This window comes from Ceratotherium simum, chromosome X, assembly GCF_057802395.1.
Source record: "Ceratotherium simum simum isolate JZ-2026a chromosome X, ASM5780239v1, whole genome shotgun sequence".
NCBI classification, from domain to species: Eukaryota; Metazoa; Chordata; class Mammalia; order Perissodactyla; family Rhinocerotidae; genus Ceratotherium; species Ceratotherium simum.
This window is the reverse complement of record NC_141940.1, coordinates 87,183,919-87,208,273: the sequence shown is the minus strand read 5'-3', so window position 1 is coordinate 87,208,273 and position 24,355 is coordinate 87,183,919. Positions and strand designations below refer to the sequence as shown.

At 43.3% G+C, this 24,355-nt stretch overlaps 1 protein-coding gene across 6 annotated transcripts in view; it reads left to right on the top strand.

The window, feature by feature from the left end:
- The window catches only part of MAGED1 (MAGE family member D1), a 56,665-nt gene extending 42,260 nt beyond the window's left edge, over window positions 1-14,405 (top strand). For 3 of the 6 annotated variants that reach the window (XM_087426608.1, XM_087426610.1, XM_087426612.1), the window contains 11 exons: window positions 8,321-8,394; window positions 9,102-9,824; window positions 10,478-11,146; window positions 11,275-11,338; window positions 11,567-11,646; window positions 11,818-11,909; window positions 12,137-12,216; window positions 12,308-12,350; window positions 12,611-12,673; window positions 13,242-13,356; window positions 13,601-14,405. In XM_087426608.1, the coding sequence (XP_087282734.1) occupies window positions 8,350-8,394; window positions 9,102-9,824; window positions 10,478-11,146; window positions 11,275-11,338; window positions 11,567-11,646; window positions 11,818-11,909; window positions 12,137-12,216; window positions 12,308-12,350; window positions 12,611-12,673; window positions 13,242-13,356; window positions 13,601-13,978 (2,352 nt within the window). In that variant the 5' untranslated portion in view covers window positions 8,321-8,349 and the 3' untranslated portion in view covers window positions 13,979-14,405. Of the gene's footprint in view, window positions 1-7,453; window positions 7,792-8,320; window positions 8,395-9,101; window positions 9,825-10,477; window positions 11,147-11,274; window positions 11,339-11,566; window positions 11,647-11,817; window positions 11,910-12,136; window positions 12,217-12,307; window positions 12,351-12,610; window positions 12,674-13,241; window positions 13,357-13,600 lie in introns of those variants that run through there. The other 3 variants (XM_087426609.1, XM_087426611.1, XM_087426613.1) reach the window with 3 other exon arrangements.
- Window positions 14,406-24,355: the final 9,950 nt, after the last annotated feature.

Here is a 24,355-nt window from a genome sequence, read left to right as displayed (position 1 = left end):
GGAAAAAAGCATAATCCCATAGATTTCAAGAAACTGAACAAACTCCAAATAGGATACTGTCAAAGAAATTCACACCAAGACATATCATTTTCAAAACTCTGAAAGCTAAAGACAGAAATAAAATATCTTGAAAGCCACCAGAGAGAGAAATGACACTTTACCTATAGGAGAACACCAAATTGATGACAGCATATTTCTCATTAGAAACCATGGAGGCCATGACATTTTTCAAGTGCGGCAAGAAAGGAATGGGCAACGTGGAATTATATAACCGATGAAAATATTCTTTAGTAATGAAGAAGAAATCAAGACATTTTCAGAAGTAGGAAAACTAAGAGAATGTGTCACCAGCCTACCTATCCCAAAAGAATGGCTAAAGAAAGTTCTTGAAAAAGAAAGGAAATGATAAATGAAAGAATCTTACACCATCAGTAAGGAAGAAAGAACACCAAAAAGAGTAAATTATGGGTAAACATAATAGACTTTCCTTTTTTTTTTGAGTTCTCTAAATTATGTTTGATGATTGAAGCAAGAATTATAACACTATCTGTAGTTCTCAAAGTATGTAAAGGAAATATTTAAGACAATTATATATATATATATATAAATTATATTATAAGTGATGGTAAAAGCATGTAAACAGAGGTAAGTTTTCTAAACTTCACTAAACTGGTAAAATGTTGACTGTGATACATTATATATATGTGATACTTATAGCAACCACTACAAAAGGTTATGCAAAGCTATATAGTCAAAAACATTATAGATAAATCAAAATAGAATTTGTCTTAGTCCATTTGGGCTGCTATAACAAAATACCACAGACTGGGTAGCTTATAAACAACGGAAATTTCTCACAGTTTGGGAGTCTGAGAAGTCCAAGGTCAAGGCACCAACGTGGTTGCATTTGGTGAGAGCCCTCTTCCTGATTCATAGCTGGCACCTTTTCACTTTGTCCTCATGTGGTAGAAGGGGCTAGAGATCTCTCTGGAGCCTTTAAGGCACTAATCCCATTCATAAGGGCTCTACCCTCATAACCTAAGCACCTCCCAAAGGCCTACCTCCTAAATACTATCATCTTTGGGAGTTAGGATTTCAACATAGAAATTTTGGAGGAACACAAACATTTAGATCATAGCAGAATTCTACAAAAAAGATTAACTAACAGGAAAACAAGAGAAAGAAAACAGAGAAATGAAAAATAGAGAAAAAAACATAAAATGAAAAATAAAAAGGCAGACCTAAGCTCTAATATATCAACAATTCAATTCTATGTAAATGGTCTAAATACACCAATTGAAAGACAGAGATTGGCAGAGTGGCTAAATGAACATTACCCAATTATATACTGTGTATAAGAAACTCAGTTCAAATATAATGATAAAATTAGATTGAAAATAAAAGGATGTTAAAATATATACCATGCAAATATTAATCAAAAGAAAGCAAGAGAGGTGATATTAATAACAATGTAGACTTCAGAGCAAAGACATTTACCATGGACAGAGAGGGATAAAGGATCAATTTACTAAGAAGACATAGCAATCCTAAATGTGCATACAGCAAACAACAGAGATGCAAAGTATCCAAAAGAAAAACTAATAGAACTGACAGTAAAAATAGACAAATCTACATTCATAGTTGGAGACTTCAACACCCATTCCTCAACAATGGATAGAACAACTAGAGAGAAAATCAGCAAGGCTATAGAAGAACTCAGCATCATCAACCAACAGGATCTAATTGATATTTATAGAACGCTCCACCCAACAACAGCAGAATACACAAAACTCTGATGAAGAAATCAAAGATGATCAAAATAAAGGAGAGACATACTGTATTCATGGATTAGAAGAATTAACACTAGAAAGATGTTAATTCTCCCTAAATTGACATACAGGTTGAATGCAATTGCTATCAAAATCATAGCAGGATGTTTTGTAGGTATAGATTATTGTAAGTATATGGAAAAACAAAAGAACTAGAATAATAGATAAAATAGTTCTGAAAAAGAATAAAATTCTACCTAATTTCAAGACTGTTGTATAGCTATAGTAGTCAAGGCTGTGGTATTGGTGGATGAACAGACATATAGATCAATGGAATAGAACAGAAAACTCAGAAATAGCCTCACACAAGTATGACCAACTGATTTTTGATAAAGGTGCAAAAATAATTCAATAGAGGATTGTCTTTTAAACAGATTGTGCTGGAATGATTGGATGGATATCCATAGCTCTGCCTCTGTCATCCTCCCAAATGCACCTCGACCTAAACCTCACATCTCATTCAAAATTTAAATCCAAATAGATGGTAGACTTCTATATAAAAGTTAAAACCATAAAACTTTTAGAATATAACATAGGATAGAATCTTCAAGTCCTAGGGCTTGTTGAAGAGTTCTTAGAAATAGAAAGGAAAAAAGTCAATAAATTGGGCTTCCTCAAAATTTTGTGTTGTGACTCTGTTTCGAGGATGAAAAGACAAGCTACAAACTGGGAGAAAATATTTGCAAACCATATATCTGACAAAGGATTCATACATAAAATATATAAATTCTCAAGATTCAACACTAACAACAGAGAAAGAAAACAAACAATCTAATTAGGAAATGGGCAAAAGACATGAAGAAACATTTCACCAAAAAGGGTATATGGATGGCAAATAAGCACATGTTAAAAGTGTTCAACATCATTAGCCATTAGGGAAATGCAAATTATAATCACAGTAAGTTATTATTTCACATTTATCAGAATGGCTAAAAAACACTGACAACAGATGCTGGCAAGGATTCGAAGCAAGTGGATCACTCGGACATTGCTGGTGGGAATGTAAAATGATACAGCCACTCTGGGAAAAATTGGCAGTTTCTGATAAAACTAACATGCTCTTGTACAACCCAGCAATTGCACTCTTGGGCATGTATCCCAGAGAAATGAGAACTTATGTTCACAGAAAAGATTGTGCACAAATGTTTATAGTAGCTTTATTCTTAATAACCTCAAACTGGAAACCTTCCACATGCCCTTCAGTGAGTGAATGGTTAAATCAACTGTGGCACATCTCTACCATGGTATAGTACTCAGCAATAAAAAAGGAACAAACCATTGCTACACACAACAACTTGGATGTATCTCACAGGCATTATGCTGAGTGAAAAAAAAAGTCACTCAAAATGTTACATATTGTATGATTCCAATTTTATAAGCTTCTTGAAATGTTGAAATTATAGAGATGGAGAACACATTAATGGCTGCCAAGGGTTAGGGACAGTGGAGGGAAGGGAGGTGAATGTGTCTATAAAAGGGTAGTTCAGGGAAATCTTTGTGGTGATGGAATAGTTCTGTATTTTGGTTGCTCTGGTGATTACTATAGAAACTTCCACGTGTGCTAAAGTAACATAGAACTATACACATATGTCATACTAATGTCAATTTCTTGGTTTTGATATTGTATTATAGTTGCATAGATGTACTTATTGAGGGAAGCACCTGAAGGGGTACATAGGACTTCTCTGTACTATCTTTGTAATTTCCTGTGTATCTATAATTATTTCAAAATAAAAAGTTTTTAAAACTTTTTTAAAGTAGTAGAATTTATAAAATAATTTGCTAAAAGCAGCTGGCCCAGCTGTATTTCAAGAATTATGCCACAAGTATTAGCTGGTTAGATACCATTACTGCCACCACTGAACACTGGATACTGGATGCTGCCCTTGGCCCTGCTACCAATGCTGCTCCTAGAAACTGGATTTTCTTGTGGCTGCTCCTCTCACTACCACAGATATGGCATTGAATTCCATTATTGCACCTTTGAATCACTCCTTTCAGACCAAGCGTTAGTTTGGATTTGTGACTATGCAGTGAAAGAATTGACTTGGCAGGTCTGGGGTGTTCAAACCCTGTGCATTCCGAAAAAAATGTCTGCACCTTCCAAAGAAAAGTTCAGCTCTTAACAAGCTCCTGGGAGATTACCGCTAAGCCCTTGGAATATCCTGCCTGATTAGAGTGTCTTTATTCACCTGGGGCTTTAGGTCACACCAGATAGTTTATGTTAACAGTGTGATATATAGTGGGGCCTAGGGCCTTGTGGTATTAGTTTGACCTCTACACAGGCGGGAGACTGAGTAACTAAGGTCAGCCATGCAGGTGTTCCGTGCCTAACTAACTTGATCCCCAGTAAAATCCTGGGGAACCAAGGCTCAGGTGAGCTTCCCTGGTTGTCACACATCTTGCTGGGAAAATTAAGCACTGGCTGTACAACTCCACTGAGAGAGGGCAACTGAAAGCTCATGCCTGGTCTCTCCTGGACTCTGCCCTATGTGCCTTTTAGCTTTGCTGATTTAAATCAGTATCCTTTCACTATAATAAACTATAGCCATGAGTATAACACCTTTTCTGAGTTATGTGAACCCTTCTAGTGAATAATTGAACCAAAGGGTGGTCTTCAGGACTCCGCCACACTGGTAAATCTTAGATCACATTCTGTTAACTGCTAAGGGAATGTGAAAAAGTGAGAAGCCTTTGTGGCTTTTGCAGTTGAAACTATTATGTAATATAGATTATACACACTGTATTACCTTACTAAAACATGGGGGAAAAATTTGAAATACATCTAGCCCTAAGAATTTTCAAGAAGCATCTGTAAGACTGTATAAAGAAGTTCTAAAAATCAATGAAACAGATACCACCAGAAAAATAGATAAAAGATTTGCACAAGTACTTTACAAAAGAAATCTAATAGATCCATTAATATATGAACATGTATTCCACTACTTATCAGAAACGTAAATTAAAGCCACAAGGAGATACCAATAAAATACATATCAGATTGGCAAAACATTGGAATAGTCTTATAACACCAAGCACTGTAGAGTATGTCAAACTTATTCCCAGGTATCTGGTGTCATAGGAATAAAAAACATTAAGCATTAAAATACAAGGATGTATGCACAAGTATTTTATTGCATGTTGTTTGTGCAAAAAAAATAAAATTAATGACCATCAGTGGGGAAATGGTTGACTACATTATGATACATCCCTATCATGGAATACTATGCAGCAATGTAAAAGAATGAATCAGAGGTAGACTAGCATTAACTAAGATAAATCAGATGCATTAAAGTGTATATAATATGATCTTAATTTTTGTAAAACAATAGAAAATACGACTTTTTGAACATGGAAGGATATAAAAATGGTTGTTAAAAATGCATGTCTGGCAGATGAGGGTAGAGGTGAAAGAAAGGAGTGGAAGGCAGTAAGCAAAAGAATGCAATTTAAATTATTTATGGCATATATAATATCCCATTTATGTAAGAATATATATGTATAAAATGTTATATGAAAAGGTAGTATCAAAATCTTAATAGCAGTTATCTCAAGGTGGTGAGATTTAGAATGACGTTTACTTAATTTCTGAAATATTTAGGTAATGTTTGAATTTTTAATGGTGAATATGCATTGTTTCTATAATGAGGAAAAGTAAGTGAATTCATCATGGGAAAGAAAAAAGAATGCTTCTCAGGTTTCTTGCTTGAGCAACAGGGTGGATGGTGGGATTCATTAATTCATTAAACAGATATTTTTTGAGCATATAAAGTATGCCAGGCATCGTTCTAGGTGCTGGGGATGCAGCAATGAATAAAACAAAAATCCATCTCCCTAAAAGGCTTTTATTCTAACAGAAGAGAAGGGCATGACTAAAGGAGAAACACACAGTGTTGGTAAGGAGGAGGATATATACAAAGGAATCAGTTTCGGACTTGTTAATTTTGAAAATACTGAGACATATCCAATTGAGAAGTGAGATATGCAGTTGGATTATGGATCTAGAATTCATAGGCCAAGTCAAGACTGGAGATACAGATATGAAAGCAGATAGCATATAAAATGGTGTTTCAGACCTCCTTTTCTGAGTCTAATCACGTCCCACTGCAGACACTTGACAGAGGAAGTGCTGGGGAAAAACAGGCAGCTGACGGGAGGTTGCTATGCAACAGATGAGGAAAGTCATCCAGCCAGGCAGATTTGATGTTGGCCCTTGGGGACCGAATGCTGTGGTCTGTCCTAGCATTAGCTTCCTTTCATATGCAGACTCCTGACAGGAGCTGATGCCAGAACACATGTGAAATGTACAAAGATCTACCTTGGATTTGGAAATGTATCAGTTCAATTTGGGTCACCTCACATCTGTATATCGTTTTCTGCCTTTTTGAGTCTCTCCAGTCATCCTGGAAGTATAGCAGCATGTGTGTCCTTGGGAAGGACCCCCGTAAGTGCTACTTGTGCTTCCCATTTTGCATATTGAGAAGCTGGGCTCCGAGAAGCGATGTGACCTGAGGGGGCTCACACAGCTAGTCACATACTGGCCCTGCACTCCATCCCAGAAATTGAGGCCCAGCCCTGGAGAGAAGCAGGGCAAACATTTACTCTGAATCAGGGCTTGCCATGGCTCAGACACACAAGTGCCTGATTGTCCTGGCCTCTCCAGCGGGCACCAGGAAAGCCTCAGGGGCAGCGTGTTTGTGCCACTCAAGGCAAAGAGGCCAGACAGTCAGAGCAGGGAGTGGACCCCAAGGAGAAATTCCCACACCTAGATGGACCCATGTAGAGTAGTGGCGGGGAGAAGGGGCTCTACCTGTGTCCTCCGGGATGCAAAGCAGGAGCTTAGGTCTCAGAGAACACAAACCTTGCTTGTTTGCGACAGATGTTGACAGGGCAGAGGAGGTGGGGGATGGATCTGTTCAAATTGAAGAGGTGAGGGAGCCTCAGTCCCCAGGCCAGCACTAGTGGAACCTGGGTTCTGGAGTCAGGAAGACCCAGGCCCAAATTCTGCATTTTCTGTTTACTGGCTCTGCGGCCTTGTCTAGTTCATGCAATGTGCCTGTGCCTCAGCATGTTAATCTGTAAAATGGAGATGCTGGCATCCACCTCCCAGGGCTTCTGTGAGAGGAAAACATGACCTAGCACAGATCCTGCTGTGATGTACAAGCTGTGCCTTTCCCTCCCCTCCTCCCCACCTCCACATACAAAATAGTCCATGGCTGGAGCTGCACAAAATGCAGGAGAGTAGCTAATGTTTATGAGTCTGGGAGCTGTTGAGGGGGATCATGTAGTCACGTGGCAGGCACGGCATCTTTCTACCTTCAATAGTGTATCTTATCTGGCCATACCTTTTCCTTGGTCCCAAAGTAGATGAGCTTAGCGGGAGCCTAACACTTGTTGCAATTAGAGACCCCACACAGAGACCTCCTTAATAGTGACCTAAGTGGTGCTAGGCAAGGGGGTGGAGATGCATACAGACCTGACAGGAGAGGCCATGAGAGGGGAGGGATTGAACAGAGACGCATTGCGGAAAAGGTAGGGGACCGGTGTGCGGGGCAAGGGGTGGGATCTAGAGGCACAGCGCATCTGTTTGGGGCAGGGGATAGAGAAGAAGGGGAGGGACCATTGTATACTGTCGACCTGGTTGGTGGTGGGTTAGTGTGTTGGCAAAGGGGCGGGACTGCTTCCCACTGCACATGCGCACCGCGGTCTACAGGACGAAGCTTTTGTTGGGGAGGCGGCCGAGACGCTAATTTGGTCGGTCAGTCTTGCGCATGCGCACAACCATCTGAGGCGGTGGGTGGTATATTAGGCGAAGAGGCGGGGTCGTCCTAGCTGCCGCGCTGGCATTTTCTCCTGGACAAGGAGAGGGTGCGGCTGCTGAGAGCCGAGCACTGCAATCCCGATCCTCTGAGTCGTGAAGAAGGGAGGCTGCGAGGGGGTTGGGGTTGGGGCCTGAGGCAAGGTGAGATTTAGCCCCCAGACAGGGCATTTGCCCCCTGGTCGGGCCCCCCATTTTTCATCCCGATCCCTTTACCCTGGATTCTGATCCCCCTTCCACTCCCCAAACCTCGATTCACACTCCTCACCCGATCCTCCCTTATTCAGAACGCCTGTTCGCTCTCTGAACCCTTCCCATCGTTCAAAATCTGCACAGATTTCTCGACCTCGATCTGTACTGTTATACGATTCCTCTTGATTCGAAACCTCTATTCAATTTTCCAAATGCGAATCCCAGCCCAATCCCCCTGGATTCAGAACTCTTACCAGCTTTCGGAACCACGATTTGAAGGTTTTCCCTGTCAGTAGCTTCTCGGGATTCAGAACCGCCATCCGGACACTCATTCACTTTTCCCACTCCGATCCTGCCCCTTCCCCTCACATTCAGCACCTCATCCGCCCGCACAATCAAACCCCAAACACCCCTCCCCCATTTGGTCGTTCATATTTGCCCTCTGTAATATAACGCCCAGTTCCTCCCCCACACCCCCCAGGCTCTGCTCTTGCCAGAGGGACAGGAGCTATGGCTCAGAAAATGGACTGTGGTGCGGGCCTCCTCGGCTACCAGGTGAGATCTCCACTCCCCACCCCACCATTTCCCTAGCCGACAGGTCCCCCCTGGGCCCCTTTGCCCACCATACGCCTAGACCTGATTTTGCCCTCTTCATGCCTAGACTCCGTCGTCTGTCAAATTCCCATGGTTTATCAACGGGGGGGGGGGGGCATCCCTTTTCAGCCATCAGTCCCTGCTCAGAGAAAGGGGAGACCCTGTTAGTAGTTAGGGCAATCTGCCCAGAGAATGCGGGCTGGGTAAGGAACCATTTTTTTCCATAGTCCTGACTCTTGTAGAGCAGTCTGCCGCCCCCTCCCCCAACCTCCCGCCTCCACCTTCTCTCTCTCTTGCATTCCCCACCCCCTGCGACCCCCCCCCATTCTGCTCAACTCCTTGAGGCGACACCCTCACCCCGCCCTGCGTCCTGAGTTCCCACCGCACCCTGCACCACTCTACTGTAACTTCACTCCTGGGCCAGCCCCTCCAGCTCCTCATTCCATTTCACCCCCACTCTTCATTCCGCCCCAACCCTCATTTAGCTCCTACCACACGTTTTGTTGCCACTCCACCTCCCTTGCCCTTCTCTGGCCATCTAGATCTCTGCTTCAGCCTTTCTCTTTTTGCACCAACTGCCCACCTGCACATCCCCTGCACTGCTCCTGCCACCCTTCTGTTCCTGCTTCAGAGGCCCAGAGATTTAATTTTCCCCCCTGTATTTGCAGGCTGAGGCCTCGGTAGAAGACAGCACCTTGCTTATGCAGACCCTGATGGAGGCCATCCAGATCTCGGAGGCTCCACCTACCAACCAGGCCACAGCAGCTGCCAGCGGGCAGAATTCTAGTCACCAGAGTTCACGGCCCCCAACAGCCAGTGAGATGGCTGATATTCAGGCTTTAGCAGCTGCCGCTAGGCCTAACACAGCCTTTAAGGCCCAGAATGCCACCACAAAAGGCCCAAATGATGCCTATGATTTCTCTCAGGCTCTTAATGCCAAGGAGATGCCCAACACACCACCTAAGGGAGCCTTTAAGTCCCAGAATGCCACCCTTAAGGGCCCAAATGCTGCCTATGATTTTTCCCAGGCAGCAACCACTGGTGAGTTAACTGCCAACAAGTCCGGGATGGCCTTTAAGGCCCAGAATGCCACTAGTAAGGGGGGGCCAAATGCCACCTACAGTTTCTCTCAGTCTCTCAATGCTGGTGCGATGGCCAACACTCAGCCTAAGACAGCCTTCAAGGCTTGGAATGACACCACTAAGGCCCCAACAGGTGATACCCACACCCAGAATGTTAACCAGGCCAAGATGGCCGCTTCACAGGCTGACATAGAGGCCGACCCAGGTATCTCTGAATCTGATGGTGCAGCTGCACAGACATCAGCAGATGGTTCCCAGGCTCAGAATCTGGAGTCCAGGACTATAATTCGGGGCAAGCGGACCCGCAAGGTGAGATCTCTGCTAGCTCCACTTTGCTTTGGGCTCTCTGTTCTCTGAGGTTGTTCATTTGTCCTAAACAAAACAAAACAAATTATATATATAAAACTGCCTGTATTCAGCTAGGTTATGGGGGATGATAAGGTGAATATGATCATTCCTGCCCTCTGAGTATCCACAGACTAATGGGGAGATGAGACATGGACACATAATATATACAATCTGTATGTGATTCAGTTTGCATTTTGATAGTAGCCACTAACCATAGTAGCCTAACCATATGTTAGGACATGGGCTAGGCGCATTTACACAGGTTATCTCGTTAAATCCTGAAAGTTATCCAGTTTTATAGAGAAGGAAGCTGAGTGCCAGAGAAGTGAAGTGACTTGAGTGATTTGTCCAGGGTGGTACAAGCAGAGCCAGTGGTGGACATAGGAAGAGGAGAAGCTTCAGGCCCCACCCTTGGGTTGCTCCTGGCCTGATTCAGAGATGAAACTCCTGCCTGGAAGACAGTGAAAGACAAGCCCAGGACTCAGGGTGACCATTGGCTAGTGGGTCAGGCTGTCACTACAGGTGAGGGTTTTAGGGGGCCTTCCTGGAATAGATAGGGTGAGGACACAGAAACAACTGGTGACCCTGGACCTTCCTTCTCTCTGATGATGCAGATTAATAACTTGAATGTGGAAGAGAACAGCAGTGGGGATCAGAGGCGGGCTCCACTGGCTGCGGGGACCTGGAGATCTGCACCGGTTCCAGTTACCACTCAGAACCCGCCTGGTGCACCCCCCAATGTGCTCTGGCAGACCCCATTGGCCTGGCAGAACCCATCAGGCTGGCAAAACCAGGCAGCCAGGCAGACCCCACCAGCACGTCAGAGCCCCCCAGCTAGGCAGACCCCACCAGCCTGGCAAAACCCAGTTGCTTGGCAGAACCCAGTGATCTGGCCAAACCCAGTCATCTGGCAGAACCCAGTGATCTGGCCAAACCCCATTGTCTGGCCTGGCCCAGTTGTCTGGCCGAACCCTCTGGCCTGGCAGAATCCACCTGGATGGCAGACCCCACCTGGATGGCAGACCCCACCGGGCTGGCAGGGTCCTCCAGATTGGCAAGGCCCTCCCGACTGGCCGCTACCACCTGACTGGCCACTGCCACCCGATTGGCCACTTCCCCCTGACTGGCCGCTCGCACCTGACTGGATCCCCACCGATTGGCCAGTTCCACCTGACTGGCAGAACCTGCGACCCTCACCAAACCTGCGCCCCTCTCCCAACTCACGTGCCTCACAGAACCTGGGTGCCTCACAGCCCCGAGATGTGGCCCTTCTTCAGGAAAGAGTAAGAACTGTAACTCCTCAGTCACTTGTCCCCCTCTTGCTCTTTTCTTTGTCATCCTTCCATCTGTAATTCAACCAAGTTTTCTGTAAATATCTTACAACTTTAATAATTTTCTTTTCCCCTCCCAGGCAAATAAGTTGGTCAAGTACCTGATGCTTAAAGATTACACAAAGGTGCCCATCAAGCGCTCAGGTAGGCGTCTAGTGCCCTCTCCCATTTTTCTGCCCTTCCCCTCACCCCATGCTCTGTGGACATCCCTTTGCTTATATGTCCTCTCCCCGTCAATCCCCTCTTTCCATGACTGATTCTTCCTTTTTCACCTTTGAGGACCCAGACTATGCACCCCTCAGCAGGGCTGGCAAAGGGGTTGCAGCTCTGTGGCCCCTGCTCAGCTCAGGTGCTCCATCCTCTCTCCTACAGAAATGCTGAGGGATATCATCCGTGAATACACTGACGTTTATCCAGAAATCATTGAACGTGCGTGCTTTGTCTTGGAGAAGGTGAGAAGGCAGCCCTGAGGAACAGGAATGATGGGAAAAGTCTTGATTTCAAAAATTCATGGCATTCCTACTGGACGTTTAGGGGCAAGTCTCACAGGGAGGTGAGTGACTGAGTATGGGTAGCTTGTACTAGATTTTGTAATTTCATAGTCTATATTCTTCTTCCTGTAGAAATTCGGGATTCAATTGAAGGAAATTGACAAGGAAGAACACCTGTACATTCTCATCAGCACCCCTGAGTCCCTGGCTGGCATACTGGGAACGTAAGATTGGAAAGGAGATGGAACATTGCTTTTCTGAGTGGTGCTTTTTTTCTGGGAGTTTCAAGTAGGTCAGGGTCTAAGATTCAAGGTCACATAGCAGGTCATGGGCAGAGCTGGGGTAGAATTATCCCTTAGCTGGGGAATACTGGAGAAGCTAGATAGATAAGCTGCCTGGGGTGTCTCATGCAAATGGCGGCTGAAAATATATTCTTCTTGTGCTCCTTTAGGACCAAAGACACACCCAAGCTGGGTCTCCTTTTAGTGATTTTGGGCGTTATCTTCATGAATGGCAACCGTGCCAGTGAAGGTGAGTGGCTGGACCTGCACCTGGGAGTTGGCTGCAGCCTAATTTCCATGCTCATTTTCCGTCCCTTGTCTCCCCTTGCCTCCCCTCACAGCTGTCCTCTGGGAGGCACTACGCAAGATGGGACTGCGTCCTGGGTATGATTGGGCTCTCTCATCTCTTGCCTGTTTATATCATCTTTTGGCAACAGAGGATGGTCCCAGGATTGCATCAGCCTGGTGGTCTAAGGGGATTAGTTTGGGGACATACAGAGCCCAAGGATGTGACCTGGGTGGATGGGGAAATAGTCCTGAACTCTGCCTCTTCTCTCATCTCTGACCTCTGTGCTGGAAAGCTCTTTTCTTTTCTTTGGGCAATCTCATAGTCTCTGATTATGGGTTCCTTTTTTTACTTTCAGAGTGAGACATCCTCTCCTTGGAGATCTGAGGAAACTTCTCACTTATGAGTTTGTAAAGCAAAAGTAAGTGATGTCTAAGGGGCTTTGTCTGGTCTTCATGAGTTCTGTATGTTGAAAGCTCTTCCCATGCTCATTTCTTACACTAATTATACCTATACATACACATTCAGAAACACCTATGTACTCAGGAGTATTAATTGAGCATGCTCCTTGTGGTTGGATTTTTCTGCAGTATAGTTATCTTGCAAGTGAAGCATGTCCACCATCCCCACAGTAGACATTTCCAAGGCTGGGCCTGGCTGAGGCTTTTGCACTGCAGTGTAATCATTGCAGTGGGCCTATCTGTGGCTCAGTAACAAGGTTACAAGAACCTGGAGCTAGAGCTGTGACAGAGAGGGTGAGATTAAGTGTTGTCCTTTCTATGACCCTACACAAGCCACCCTGCAGCTGTAGGTGACTGCTTAGTCTAGAAGCACTAGCATTAGGAATTTGAAGTCCTGATTATTAAAGGGTAAATAATGTGTGTTTAGGAATGAGTCTGGGAGGAGTTGCTACCTAAAATTTGGGTTGTAAAAATCTAGGATTATTCTGCATTCTGGGTAGAAACAAAGACCCTTTTGCTCTTTCTAAGGTACTTGGACTACAGACGAGTGCCCAACAGCAACCCTCCTGAGTATGAGTTCCTCTGGGGCCTCCGTTCTTACCATGAGACTAGCAAGATGAAAGTGCTGAGATTCATTGCAGAGGTAATAGAGGAACTACTCCAGACTTGATAGGTGAAGGGATGAGGTATGACTGGCTGGGAAAAGTCCAGAGCAGGAGTGAGATCTTAGGTATCGCACATGGTAGGTGCCACATTACTGGTGGTATTTGTTGTTGTTATTATGTAAACAATAGCACAAAGTAGGGCATTAAATATATAGTAGGTGCTTCATAAATATTAATCAATACTATTATGAGTTTTATTTTATTTTATATTTCTCATCTCAGGTTCAGAAGAGAGACCCTCGTGACTGGACTGCACAGTTCATGGAGGCCGCAGATGAGGCTTTGGATGCTCTGGATGCTGCTGCAGCTGAGGCCGAAGCCCGGGCTGAGGCGAGAACCCGCATGGGGATTGGAGATGAGGCCGTATCTGGGCCCTGGAGCTGGGATGACATTGAGTTTGAGCTGCTGACCTGGGATGAGGAAGGAGATTTTGGAGATCCCTGGTCCAGAATCCCGTTTACCTTCTGGGCCAGATACCACCAGAATGCCCGCTCCAGATTTCCTCAGACCTTCGCCGGCCCCATTATTGGCCCTGGTGGTACAGCCAGTGCCAACTTTTCTGCCAACTTTGGTGCCATTGGTTTCTTCTGGGTTGAGTGAGATGTTGGGTAGGTACATCACTTTGGATTGGGTAGTTAGGGTCACTGGAAGATATAGGGTCCATGGGAATGTATTTATGTGCATGAGCTGGGAGTCCCAGGAAACCCATGGTGGGGAGACGAGGAAAGTATGGGGAAGCACTATTGGGTATTGTTATTCCTTACTAGTTGATATATAGTATTGATTTTTAAATTTTTTTCTTTCTTATGTTCACAGATATTGCTAATCAGTTGCAATAGTCTGTCCCCTGAGTGAGGCTGAAGCCTCAGATTCCTTCTAAACACATCTATCTAGAGAGCCACATCCTGTTGACTGAAAGTGGCATGCAAGATAAATTTATTTGCCGTTCCTTGTCTATTGCTTTTTTTCCCCCTTGTGTGCTGTCAAGTTTTGGTATCAGAAATAAATGTTGAAACTGCAAAGTGAATTAGATGTGCTCCCTGTTTTTTCTACATTTAGGGAGAGATCAACATGTTTATATGGGAGAGACAGGGTCTCAGTTTTAGCCTGAGGGGCAGATCAGCTTTCAACAGGTGGAAATGTGGGTAGATCCACCTGATGGATTGGGAAACAAAGAAGGGACTGATGAACACAAGTGTTAGTGAGGTCCAAAAACTAGTATGGTTTATTTAATAAATATCGCTTAAGTGACTCATATGTGATAGATATGCTGTTAAGTGTCCTGAAGTGACATTGAAAGAAGAAATACTGAGAGAGGGTGTAGGTGGTCAGACAGTTGCATTTAAGAGACAGAGAAAGTAGAACTCCAGGTAACGACAAGGTCCAGAGAGTGGGTGGTTGTAGGGGAGAGAAGATAATTGTTTCTGGAGATGATGTTCCTGGGACTCCAGGGTATTGGTTGTGTTATCCTTGTGGAAAGTGAAATAACTCCAGGATGGGGGCAGGAGTAGGAGCAGAGAACACTATGAGCTAGGTGGCAAAGTCTCCTGTATGAGAAGGAAGATCTCATGACCCTAGCCACATTGCCCCTAAAGGGTCAGACCCACAGGCCCCCATCCTCATCTCTGGAAATGCTGCCCAGGAACCTGTCCCTCTAGAAAGCCCTCACAGTCTCCCACCCCCACAGGACCAGGGCCTCATCACAGAGACACGGTCTTACGAACAGTGAAGGAGGCCTCACAATGGCCTCTTTTCCCCTCCTGCAGGGAGAAAGAGGAAATTTTGTTGCTTAGAGAACAAGAATTGAGAAAGTAAGACAAAGCTCCATGCAGAGCTAGACAGCATTTTGGCTGTGACTGTGAACAGGGACCTAGCTTGAGCTGCTGAGGTCTTTGCTGGAAGCAGAGCTCTCTTGGTGAGGATGAAATTAGATCTAGGCCATAACTTCCTCAGATACTTTGTGGTACCTAAGCACGTGGACAAGGGCAGAAGCAGGAGCTCCTGGGATAGAAGAAAGCGAGAGCAAAGGCAATTTAGCCTGCTGGGAAGGGCTCAGTAGTGGGCAGGGATGGTGTCCAGGGCTTCCTCAGGTTCTCAGGTGATGTCCACATTCTGAGAAGAGAAAGCCTGGGATTAATAGGAAGGAGACAGTACTGTGGAGCCCCAGCCCCTCCCCTGCTTCTTGCCCTCACTGCCAGGCTTCCCTCCTTCAGCCAGGCCTGGATCCTGACTTTTCTCAGGCAAGTCTTGGGGGAATCAGCCTGAGGCCTTTATGGCAGGGGTTGCTCTAGCCCTGCGTCTCTATGGTGCCTCGCTGGGGCCTGGGCTCTGGTTTGCTTTTCTGGGTGCTGGTTATTCTATCTATTGGTGCGAAACACCCAAGCTCTGTGGGACTGGGGCATCTTTTCCGTGGGGGAGGGTGCTTTCACCATGTGCCCCCTTAGATCACGGAATCCCTTACCTACCTCAGGCTTCTCCCGGTGTGTGTTTACAGCCTCCACGTTCAGGTAAATGGACCCCACTTTGCAGCCTCCGAAGAAAAACCATCCATCCTTAAGCCCCCAAGGTAAGCACAGGTCTTCCCTGAGGTGTCATTCCGTCCCTCACCCATCAAAACCCACACCCCTAGCTCCACACTGTGTGCAATTGTGACTGCCCTGTAGGGAGGGGAATTTGGACCAGCTCTGTGATGTATGGGGAGGACACCAGGCCTAAGAGGAGCCAACAGGGTGTTCTGCCAGCTCTGCGCCTAATAGTCTGAGTTCTCTGGGCCTCAGTTGCTCAACTGGGAATGGGAAGGAGATGAGAAGAGATGATCTCTAGGGCCTCCCCCAACTCTTGTGGTCTGTGAGACAGCAATCTAATCTATATAGTAACGATGGAGCTTTGTGGATGCTCCGGGCTATGTTAGGTGCTGAAGTGGTAGAAGAGTCCTAGGGCCACTGCCTTGGAGTGATCAGGTCCAGGTAAAGTTTATTTAGAGGACAATGTGGTTATGGCAACACCAGAGGTGTGGAAGGTCACAAGGGAGTTCTGGGGATCCTGAAGAAAGAGGAGGGTGGGATCAGTGGGGCCTGGGCTGGCAGAAGAGGCCCAAACCCTGTGGAAGCCCCCTTAGCTCCATCCCTGTGGATTATACCCCAGTCCAGGCTTCAGTACACTGTCTGCCCTGTCCATACCCCAGAAGAGATTTGAGTCTGTCTTTTCCCTACTCACGAAATTCTGGTGCAATTTGGACAGTTGGCAAAAACTGAATACGGTCTATAAATTAGATAATAGTATTATATCAAAGTTAGTGGTCTGATTTTGATTATTGTACTGTTTTCTGTAAAAGAATGTCTTTGTAACTTACAAAATATTTTAAAAATCATGTGTGTATAGTAGAAAGAGAGAGACAATAACATTGAAGAATCTAGGTTGAGTGTATATAGGAATTCTTTTTACTATTCTTGCAACTTTTTGTAAGTCTTAAATTATATTAGAATAAAAAGTAAAAAATAAAAATTATTTTTGTTTTAACAAATATTCACTAAAGTTCACTTATCCGACATCTACACACACTTCTTGCCATTACACCCTTTGGAGAAGGGATACTGTGTAACATGATTGAATCAGTCTTCATACAAACATAAGTGCATTCACTCCTCTCTAAAGAGAAAAAATCTAAAGTCTCATAAGTTGTTGCATCCAGATCCAAGTCCAGGGATAATGGTTCATCCTAATTAGCAGAGATTTTGAATGAGGACATTTGGGAAAATGGACACAAAACAGATTTAGGGAAGTTGGATATATACTTTTTGGGACTAGTCAGGAGCATGAGACTATTAGTGTTAGATGTGAGTGTTCAGTAATAGGCTCTCAGTAATCAGCTGGGCAATATGACTCACTCAGTGGAAGTCAGTAAGCCTCTTTTTCAGCCACTCTGGTGCTTGCTCAATGGGCACCTGTACAAAGTAATCATGGTCACATGAAGAGAGGCTGTATATGGCCTCAGCAGCATGGTTTCCCTTTACAAAGGCTGGTGTGACCACCCCCACTGCTGAATGCTCAACTTGCCAACACTACACTGAGTTCCTGATATGTACCAGTCTCAAGGGGACCAGCCAGGTCCCTGGGGGTAAGTTTATTAATTTGGACCCATTATATCATGGAGGAGTTAGTTGGCTTTGTGATTTCTCTTGAAAAAATGAGTATTCTAGATATGGATTTGCTTTCCCTGCCTGCAAGACTTCTGTCAGCACCACCATCTGCGATCTTACAGAATGCCTCATCCACAATTGTGCAATTTCATGCAGCATTGCTTCTCATCAAGGGTCTCATTTTAAAACCAAAAAAGTGTGGCGATTGGCTTATACCCGTGGAATTCACTGGTTTTATCACGCATCCCATCACTCAAAAAAAATTTGTTCTTATACAATGGAATAATGACTATGTTGAATACAGTTATGCCACCACTTGAGAGACAACACTTTGTGTTTTAGATGTGCTGTCCTACAATATATGGTACATGTTCTGAACCAGCCACCAATATATATGAAGCCATCTAGTCAACTAGAATTCCTAGATCTAAGTACTGAAGGATGGAAGTTAGAGTTGTTCCTAAAGACCTTCTCACAAAATGTTTGTTTCTGGTCCTTGAAACTTTGGCCTCTACTGATTTAGAATTTTTAGTACTCAAGGGAGGCATGTTTCTATAAGGTTACTCAACAATGATTCCATTGGTTTGGAAGTTGAGATGGCGACCTGGTGATTTTGGAATCCTCATGCCAATAGACAAATAGGCAAAAATGGGAGCTTTTGTACTGGCTAAGATGATTGATTTCAATTTTCAAGGGGAAGTAGGGTTGCTGCTACATAATGGGGGCAGAAAGGAGTGTGTCTGGAGACCAGGAGATCTTCTAGGGTGCCTTATCATGTCTCAAAGTGCTTACAGTTATTAAACAACTACAGCAACCCCATACAGGCAAAGCTACCAATTGCTCAGACTCCATATATACAAATGTTTGAATCTTTCTTCTAGATAAAGAACCCATTCAATTGAGATGCTGACTGGATGAAAGGAAACATGACATGAAGAGTGAAGAAAGACAGTTTATATCAACTTTGACCTTGTGACTAGTTTTAGAAATGAAGACTGCAGTAGTTACCCAAATTTTATTCTGTGCAATAATATACATATATTTACATATTTTAATGTGCCCCTTTTTATTTCTCTCTTTTACCTACTATTTTGTATATGGTGTGTTGGTGGCAGTTGAATATTTTATTTATTCACCTTATTACAGAATATTGACACAGCATTTGTATTGAAATAGAGAAAAAATGGATGCCATCTGAAGACCCTGAACTTGGGCCTGGATGCTATGATTGATAAGACTTTAGGTTTGTCTCTCTTTGGGGATGAGTGAATGCATTTTTGCTTATATGAAGAATAGTTGCATCTTGTCATTTTTCCAAAGTCTGGGATTGCAAAAAGTATATGTAGATGTGGGACAAATGGACTGTAGTGAATATCTGTCTTGTTGGTATCCATTCATCTTTCCTAATGGCACTCTATTTCCTTTTAGGATAATACAGTTCCCCCATTTTTGTAGTAGACAAAACTGTGGTAGACGGAATCCGAGGATGACCCACAAGGTCCCCATCTCCTGGTGTACATACACCTTCTCACAGTTATTCAATCAAACACTACTCTAGATACTGCTGTGAAGGGATTTGCCACATGTAATTAAGGTCTCAAATCAGTTGACCTTAAAATAGGGAGATCATGTTGGGTGGGCCTGACCTAATCAGGTGAGACTTAAGGGGGAACTGCACTCTTCCTGGCAAGAGATATTTGAAGAGAGAGGGGTTTGATGCATGAAAATGCTCCATTCCTGGATTTGAAGATGGAGTGGGCTGTATGGCAAAGAATATGGGTGGCCTCTATGAAATAAGTAAGGCCTTCAGCTGATGGCAAGCAAAGAAATGAGGACCTCAGACCTACAGCTGCAAAGACAGAAGTTCTGCCAACAATCTGAATGAGCTTGGAAGTGTATTCTTCCCCAGAGGCTCCAGAAAGGAATGTAGCCCTGCTGACACCTTGATTTCAGGCTTGCCTGAACAGAGAAATCAGTCAAGCCATGCCCAGACTTCTGACCTACAATTACTATGAGATAATAAATGGATGTTGTTTTAGCCACTCAAGTGTGGTCATTTGTTGTTCATTAACAGAAAACTAATACATAGTCTTTGTGGAATAGCATGTTCCCCCTATTGAAATTGAGTAGGGCAGGTTTTTCCTCTCTCTGTCATGTTATTGCCAAGGGGCAGGCATGCAACCTACTCTTACTCAATCACATGCCCTTTGATTGAACTTTGAAACTTAAGTGATTGATGCAAGAGTGAAAAAAGTGGTTTATGTGATTTTATCCTCAGGGCAGCATCCTGATCAGACTATTCTTGTCTTTGTGCTTCCTATCCAGTTCTCAAGTTACTTTCTCTAGTCTCCTTCCAGTTCTGTGAATCTCTGACATCTTTCTAATATAATCCATTTATTCACATTGGCAAGAAAAACTTCCTATTGCTTGTGATAAATGATGTGCTGGGGCCAGCTTGCACCTGTGTGCACTTTCTCCCACCTTTACCTTCAGTAAATTTGGTAATTTGAGATTGGCCATGGTGGGATAATTTACCACATGAAAAGTGGCAAACACTACCAATCAGGGTTTTTTTGTTTTGTTTTGTTTTGAGAACCAGTTGTTAACCATTTACCAGCACACTGTTGCTTACAATCAAAATCTTAAGTGATGGAACATGTGAGTACATGGAAAAGAGCTGGTATACTGTGAGTTCTAGGAGGGCAGAGGTATCTGGGTGTTGTAGAAAGAACTTGGATTTTGCCAACAGAGAGCCCTAGCTTCTTATTTTGCCTTCCCCAGTGATGCAATTTGGGGCAAATATTTTCTCCTCTCTGTGTCTTAGTTTACTCATCTATGAAAGTACAGTATATGAGAAAAATATAGTATTTGGCGAAAAAAAAAACCAGTGATTACTGAATTTCTATTCATCCCCCTATATTTCCCAGCCACCTTTGCAGTTTCATTAGGGTCATATGACTATTTCTAGCCAATGGATAGAAGTGATATATGTACTTCCAGGACAACACCTAAGAGCCCATATATCTTCGAAATAATGTGTGCCCAGCAGAGTCCTGGGGGAGGTTCCCTGGGGGGGGGGTAATTGGATGTCCTGGTGGAGGTGGAACTGATGGTAGTAGGATGAGAACAGGGAAGGACTGGGAGGGTGTCTAAATCTAGGGCCTGGTCCCAACTTTCTCTGTCTCTGCCAGAGCAGTAAGCTATAAAAGGACTCATTCAGGAGTAGAGTTTAATAATTTGGTTTGGTGTAGAGAGGGGCAAGTGAAGTACATAGGCAGACTGGGTTGGGGGCCCAGTCCAAAGGCGACCAGAGGAACAAGTATAGGTTGGGGCCAGATTGAAGAAAAATCTCAAAGACCAGCTTGAGCAGCTTAGCCTTTCTTCTGGGGCGTTAGTCAGCCATGAACATGATGTCAATATTTTCACCCACTAGTTTTAGTATCCATTGATGATTCTTGCCTCATTCAATTATTACCATGCTTATTATCCACAGATATATTTTCATCACTCTTCACTTTTTATAAAAGTTGGATTTCTACTGTTGAATTTTTGTGCTGTAAAGAGATTTCTTTCCCTTCTCATGTAAGAATGTAAGTATGTGTGTATGTATGTATGTATATCAGTGTTGACTCATTGATTATTATTCTATTTAATGCATTATAATTTTTACTATGATTATTTATTTAAATGTGCAAATAGTTACAGATTTGGTCGGTGGGAGCCCATTCAAGTTGACTCCTGAGTCCATTTGATGCATCGCCATCATTTTTTGAGCATTTCTTACTTTTTGGCACAACAAGGTATTGCAGACTCATCTTATATGTTTCCTGCTCCAGCTGTCATACATTTCACCATAGAGCCCTGGCTTTTTTCAATGGGTAATGGTGTTTATAAACTAAGATCAGGTGCTGTGTGCTCACTGTTATTGAGATATGATTGCTACCAGGCCTTCTCAGAGGACAGATCTAGGAGATATATATGTGTGTATGTATGTGTGTATCTACATTTTGATCTATTTTACATCCATGTTGAAAACCATGAGTTCATACCGTTACTTCAGTTCCTTTCCAACACAGGATTCATTTCAACCTTCTCCTTTCTATAATTGTAACCCCCTTCTGTGAAGTGAGAAACCTGGCTTCCATTATCCACTATATATATAATTTATTTTTTGCTCAATACTAGTCTACACAACAGAATTAGTTTCAGAATTTTTAACCTATGCTTCTTGAAGAAAAATCAACAACAAAACAATAATAAAACTATTACTCAGAGTTCAGTATTTAAGTTGGTTTTTGTTGTTAGTCCTAGGCATGTAATGCAAATACTTTTCAAAAGTTGCTTGGGGGACTCTTGCTTCCAGAAATATGGAATAGACATAATTTTTTTATTCTTTTCAGGAATAAAACTTTTAGACAGTAACTTCCAAACACCACTGAAAACACTCAGTGTACCCCAACTGCCACCCCCAGTGAAGGTGGAGTGGAAATCCTAGATTTCTACCCTCACATGGGTGTAAATAGGCACTCCAGACTCTGATCCTACCAGGGTGGTGTCAGAGAAAGTGAGTGGGGAGCCAGGATATTCATCCTATCTAGGTGTAACTAGTTCCACCCCCAATCTCAGGTTTCATGAAGACCATGTGGGGAGACTGGACCTCCACTCCCATTCAGCAGTAATGAGGAGCTCTTCCACCTCCTGATTATGGTGGTGTCAGAGAATACCTAGTGGAGAATCAGAAATTTCACCGCCTCCAGGGTAAGGAGTCCACCCCCCATCCCTGGCAGTGTCAATGGAAACAATTTGAGGAGCCTGGACTTCTACACCCATCCAACAGTAATAAGGCACTCCTCCGTCCCCACTGGGGTGGTATCAGAGAAGGCCTGTAGAGAGCCAAGACTCTTACTACCCCTTACCAGTAACAAGGCCACCATCCCACTGTGTCAGTAGAGGCCACATGGGGTGCAGAAACAAGGCACTTCTGCCTCTCTCAGCCTGGGTGGTATCAGCAGAAGCCTAATGGGGAGCCTGAACTCCCCACCCTGCATAGCAATAATAAGGAGTCCTCTTGCACTCTGGGTATCAACAGAGACCAAGTGGAGAACCTGCACTTCCACTCCTACCTAACAGGAATGACGCAATGCCACCTTTCAACCATTAGAACAGACTGCTAAAACATAAGATTTAAATAAGATATCGAGTCATCACAAAATACCCAAAATTTCCAGATGTCAATATGAAATCACTCATCATAGTAAAAATGCAACTTGTTTTTTAACACTTTATTTTAAATTATTCGTTTATTTTCATTATTTTTTATTGTGGCAAAGTACACATAACAAAACTTAACTATCTTACCTGATTTTAAGTGTACAGCTCGGTGGTATTAAATACATTCATATTGTGCAACCATCACCACGATCCATCTCTAGAACTCTTTTCATCTTGCAAAACTGAGACTCTGTACTCATTAAACAATAAGTCCCCATGACTCAGCCTCTGATAACCACTATTCTACTTGCTGTTACTATTAGTTTGGTTTGTTTTGTTGTTTTTATTATATTCCACATATAAGTGAGATCATGCAATATTTGTCTTTCTGGGTCTGGCTTATTTCACTTCATATAATGTCCGCCAGTTTCCATGCTGTTGCAAATGGCAGGATTTCCTTCTTTGTTATGCCCGAATAATATCTATCTATCTATCTATCTATCTATCTATCTATCTATCTATCTATCTATATAATCACATTTTCTTTATCCATTCATCTGTCAAATGAACACTTAGGTTATTTCCATGTCTTGGCTGTTGTGAATAATGAAGTAATGAGCACAGGGATGCAGAGGTCCAGGGGAGACTGGACCTCCACTCCCATTCAGCAGTAATGAGGAGCTCTTCCACCTCCTGATTATGGTGGAAGCTCTTTGAGACAGTGATTTCATTTCTTTCCGATATATATCTAGAAGTGGAATTGCTGAATCATATATTATTTTTACTTTTAATATTTTGAGGAACATCCATACTGTTTTCCACAGCGGCTGTGCTAATTTATATTCCCCCCAATAGTGCATAAGGGTTCCCTTTTCTTCACAATCTCACCAACACTTGTTTATTGTCTTTTTGATAATAGTCATTCTAATAGGTGTGAGGTGATTTCTCACTGTGGTTTTGATTTCCTTTTCCCTGATGGTTAGTAAATTAAGCATCTTTTCATGTATCTGTTGGCCATCTGTATGTCTTTGGGAAAATGTCTATTAAAGTCATTTGACCATTTTTTAAATCAGATTTTCTTTTTGCTATTAAATTGTATAGGTTCTTTATACATTTTAGATATTAACCTCTTATCAGATAGATGGTTTGCAAATATTTTCTCCCATACCGTAGTTTACCTTTTCATATTACTGATAGTTTCTTTTGCTGTGTGAAAACTTTTTAGTTTCATGCAATTCCACTTGTTTATTTTTGCTTTTTTTGCTTGCACTTTTGGTGTCATATCCAAAAAATTATTGCCAAGGCCAATGTCAAGGAGCTTTTTCCTTATGTTTTCTTCAAGTAGTTTTTTTTTTTTTTAATTTTTAATTTATTTTTTTCCCCCAAAGCCCCAGTAGATAGTTGTATGTCATAGCTGCACATCCTTCTAGTTGCTGTCTGTGGGACTCGGCCTCAGCATGGCCGGAGAAGCGGTTCGTCGGTGCACGCCCGGGATCCGAACCCGGGCCGCCAGCAGCAGAGCGCGCGCACTTAACCGCTAAGCCACAGGGCCGGCCCCTCAAGTAGTTTTATAGTGTGGGGACCTACATTTAAGTATTTAATCCATTTTGAGTAAATTTTTGTGAGT